At 44.0% G+C, this 4540-nt stretch overlaps 1 protein-coding gene across 1 annotated transcript; it reads left to right on the top strand.

The window, feature by feature from the left end:
• The first annotated feature begins 35 nt into the window (after positions 1–35).
• Positions 36–2104, top strand: cdca5 (cell division cycle associated 5). Its single transcript, XM_051955916.1, has one exon. It carries the CDS (start codon positions 179–181, stop codon positions 1112–1114), a length of 936 nt encoding a protein of 311 aa, XP_051811876.1. The 5' UTR covers positions 36–178; the 3' UTR covers positions 1115–2104.
• The last annotated feature ends 2436 nt before the right edge of the window (positions 2105–4540 follow it).

Raw genomic sequence — 4540 nt, 5'->3', positions numbered from 1 at the left:
GCGTCACCAGGAAACGGCGTGTCGTGTTTTCCACGCGACTTGGGCGGGCATTTTTGAACGGAGCGCTGCTGTTGTGTAAGGTTGTGTTCACGTTCAGCTGTAAAGACCGGGAGAAAATCAAAAGACCGGAGAGAAAATCAAAAAGAAGGATTTATTGTTTCACTGGGGAAGGTTTAGTATGAACGAAGGGACGCCTGGAAACGTGATGGCGGAGTCAAGTAACCAGAGGAGACGGTCAGCACGGTTAAACTCTCCTCCGCTAGCTGAGGCTAAAAGTGACAACAAGATGGCGGTGGCGGTGAAACGCTCCATCACCGTGAGGAAGATAGCGCCCCGAAAAACCGCCGCTCCGTTGGACCACAACAAGGAGAACACCCCGGGGCGGAGGTCCGGCTCGGCGGGCGTCCAAAAGAATACCCCGGGACGGAGGACCGGCTCGGAGGCAGTCCAGAAGAACACCCCGGGGCGGAGGACCGGCTCGGAGGACGTCCGAAAAAACACCCCGAGGCGGAGGACCGGCTCGGAAGGGATCCAGAAGAACACCCCGAGGCGGAGGACCGGCTCGGAGGACGTCCAGACGAAGAAGCAGAGCGTCTCCACCCCGGGTCATGCCCCGGAGAGCGGCGGCTCCTCCTCGGCTAAGAGGAAGAAGAAGCAGGCCGCCATGCCGTCCCCGATCCTCCCGTCCCCCTCGCAGCCGGCTTCCGTCCCCCCGCAGCCGGATCCAGAGGACTTGGTGTGGTCTCAGAAGGTTCGCCGGTCCTACAGCAGGCTCAGCGACAGGTCCTTCAGCAGCCCCGACTCCAGGGAGACTTTATTCGGCTTCGAGAAGCTTCAGACCCCCGAAGTGGGCCGGAGAGCCGAGCAGTCCAGGGCTGGAGGTCTGGAGGTTTCCGAGTCTCTGAACTCTTTCACGTCTCTGCTGGAGGCTGATGACGGCGAGTCGGTTTTCCCTGAACCGGACCCGAACATCCCCGGAGTGGCCGTGGTGAAGGAGAAGAGGAGGAGGAGGAAGAAGGTCCAGCAGATCCCCTCCACGGAGCTGGAGGTTCTGGCTGCCAGGATGAACGCAGAGTTTGAGGAGGCAGAGGAGTTCCAGCTGGTGGTGGAGTGAATATTCAGACTGAAAAACCTTTTTAAAAACTCAAGAAATCTTTTCCTACTGCTCTGTTTCTGTCTCTAACAGGCAGAAGAACAGCAGACTCTGGAGGACATCACTGACAAACGTGTTTTTCACACTCAGAACTTTCTGTTTATTTCCATGTTTTCTGTTGTAAAGTTTGAATCTTTGAATATTTCTGTGTTTCTGGTTCATTCAGATGCTCCTAATGTGGTAGTTTGTGTGGAGGTTTAGAGGAAAAGTTTTGGTTTGTTTTCTAAATCACAGAACTTCTTTATAATTAAAACATTTATTCAGATTTTCTTTACTGTTGTTTTTCAATGGGCTTTAATTGACTGAAATATTTAGTCTCAGACTGGTTGACTGTGTACATGGGAGACAAACATGTTATGTTGATAATAGTTCTAAGGTTTGTGAAGATCAGGGCGGATCTGAAAGCCTTAAAGGGATATTTTTCTGTCAGGAAGTTCTAACTTTTTAGACTGAAATGACATTTTTATGATTGTTATGCAATATTCAATTATTGCTTCTTGAAAATGGAAAGAAAGGTGTAAAGCTTTCAGTCCAGGCTGGTCTAGTGTCCATAAAGTTCCTGTCTGTGTTTATATCTATGGATGGATCCATAAAATCCAGTCTCTGGTCCACATTTCTCCACCTGTTGAGGCTCTAACATCAGTAGAATCTGATGTTACAGTTTGACCACACAAGGTTCCAGTTTTTAGATTTTTTTTTTAATCTTGTACCAAAATATTGGAAAATGTCTGAAGATTTGTCCAGAATTACTATAAATGGTCCAAAATATCGTTAATTAAAGTTATTGGTCCCTTAAAATGTTTATGATGTGAAAGCACCACACTTCCCTCAGATCTTCAGAATAAGACAAACTATGAGTGCTGTTGGATTGTTTTTTATCCGTTTTATCTTCATCTTGTCTGTACATGTAAATAAATGCTGGATTAATTAAAACACCAGGTCTGACATTAAGTTCAAAGCTTCTTTCACTCGTTGTTTTGCTTGCAGAGTGAATTTTTGCTGCACTTTTCTCTAACAGTTTGGTCTTGAGGCGCTACAGGATAAATCTGGAGCAGGTAGCTTGGTTTTGTTGAAGCCTTTCCAGTAATATTTGGGTGTTTATTCCGCTTTGTGATGGCTGCGTGTGAAATCCTGCTGCTGGAAGCGAGCAGACGCCTCCTCAGGTCTGCTGGGCTGCTGGATGTGAGCCTGCAGGTTAAATGAGGTGCTGAGGGTCTGACGGTGGTCTGCTGGAGCATGCTTCCTCCATGCAGCGTCTCTGGTGGTTGTGGAGCAGCAGGCTAAGTGGATAAACTGTTGGTTTAATGATGATGCTCCCCTCCAGAGGCTCTTAAAGCTGTAATGAATAAAAGCTGTCAGGATGGGAGTTATTGATTGGTCTGACCTGCAGGATGAGCCGTGGATTCATTTACGGCTGATATCATGAAGACAGACGACTGTAGAAAGCTTTATGAGGATGAAATGATGTCAGATTCACAGCCAGTCCAAATGTTTTTACTGCTGACGTCATTAAATCTGTTCATCTGCTGCAGAAGAACGTTTGTCACTGCAGACCTGGAGGACGTTTTCCATCCCATAATCCACGTATTAAACCCTAAAACATGCACTAGATGTCCTGAGACCAAATCTATAAAAACTAGGAGAAAAGAATGTTTAAAATGTGTTAAATACCAAATAAGTCTGGAGTTTTTCTCTTGTCCCCCTGATGACCAAACTGGATCTCTGATAAAACACTTAGAATCTAATTTAAATCTACTTTTATGGTTTTATTTTTCATTCGTGTCTCTGTAATTGTGGGAACATTTTTTAATCAACATAATATTTTAAATAATAATTATTCATGGAACGTGTCCCATAACATGGTAGCACAACCTGGTGATGAGGTTTCTGTCATTTTCTTTCTTGTTTTTGTCATTTTGTTTAATGTTTTTGTTATTTTGTGTCTCTTTTTTGTCCTTTTTCTGTCTTGTTTTTATTGTTTTCTGTTTAATTTCTGTCATTTTGTGTCTCGTTTTTGTCGTTTTGTGTCTTTTTTGTTGTTTTCTGTTTAATTTCTGTCATTTTGTGTCTCGTTTTTGTCGTTTTGTGTCTTTTTTTGTTGTTTTCTGTTTAATTTCTGCCGTTTTGTGTCTCTTTTTTGTTGTTTTCTGTTTAATTTCTGCCGTTTTGTGTCTCTTTTTGGTTGTTTTCCGTTTAATTTCTGTCATTTTTTGTCGTTTTGTGTCTCGTTTTTGTTGTTTTCTGTTTAATTTCTGTCGTTTTGTGTCTCGTTTTTGTCTTTTTCTGTCTCGTTTTTGCCGTTTTGTGTCTCGTTTTTGTCGTTTTGTGTCTTTTTTGTTGTTTTCTGTTTAATTTCTGTCGTTTTGTGTCTCGTTTTTGTCGTTTTCTGTCTTGTTTTTGTCGTAGAAAAGAGAAGGCTTAGTTTTCAAATATCTGAAGCCCAAATTTCCTCCAGTTCTGGAATGATCCTTTCAATGTTTTGTAAATAGATAATTGATTAAATGTGAACATTTTCAGAACATTTATTTGTAGCTTATTATTCTCTGACAGGCCTGGTCCATTTGACATCAAACTGGGCTGAACCAGGATCAGTGTGACTCCTCTGCTCTCAGCTTTAATCTTCAGGATAAATAAAGCGTCTATCTGGGGTTTAGCTGTAATATCTCTAATTCTGGGTGTGTTTTTCCAGACTCTCAGCCGTTTTGTTGTGACTGGGGATGAATAAACCTTGAAGATCAGTATTTAAATGTGCTCCACAGGCTGCTGAGGAACACCTGAGAACGTGTTTACCTGCTCAGATCACGTCCACCAGTGTTTGTGAGCAGCAGAAATAATGAGTGTGTGTTTGCAGCAGCACAGAAAGTCCACAGTTTGTTCATGTTTTTTGTGCTGCGTCTCCTCCTCAGGTGCATTTCATGTTGGCTCCCTTCATTCGGCATCTTCTTCAGCTTCTCCTCCTTGTTTTTTCTGTGCAGAGCTTCTTCTGTGTGTTTTCAACCAGCTCTCTGTCAGTGAGCTGAAGGCTGCTGTTGATTTTCTGCTGCTGCTGCTGAGAGTCTTTGATTTTTTGGGGAGGTTTTCTCCATCATGTGTTTTCCCCCTGCCTCTCCTTCCTCTCCTTCCTCTCCTCCTCCTCCTCCTCCTCACCCTCCTTACATTTCACTCTCGGCAGTTGTCGCTGGTTCAGCTTGACTGCTTCGTTAGGGCTCATCATTTGCATTCAGATTAATTATCTAATTACCGACAAATGTCCGGCGGCCACCCCACACTCCGGCTCGTCAGCTCTCAGCCTGTAATTATTTTAATCATTTACTTTCATCTGGAGCGTTCCTGCCACACTCCTGTGTTTAGAGGCCATTCTTAATTACCCTGCCAAGCCTGTGTTCA

The sequence above is a fragment of the Acanthochromis polyacanthus genome, chromosome 11, assembly GCF_021347895.1.
Source record: "Acanthochromis polyacanthus isolate Apoly-LR-REF ecotype Palm Island chromosome 11, KAUST_Apoly_ChrSc, whole genome shotgun sequence".
NCBI lineage: Eukaryota > Metazoa > Chordata > Actinopteri > Pomacentridae > Acanthochromis > Acanthochromis polyacanthus.
Note: the sequence above shows the minus strand (reverse complement) of the source record. Positions and strands in the feature narration are given on the sequence as shown.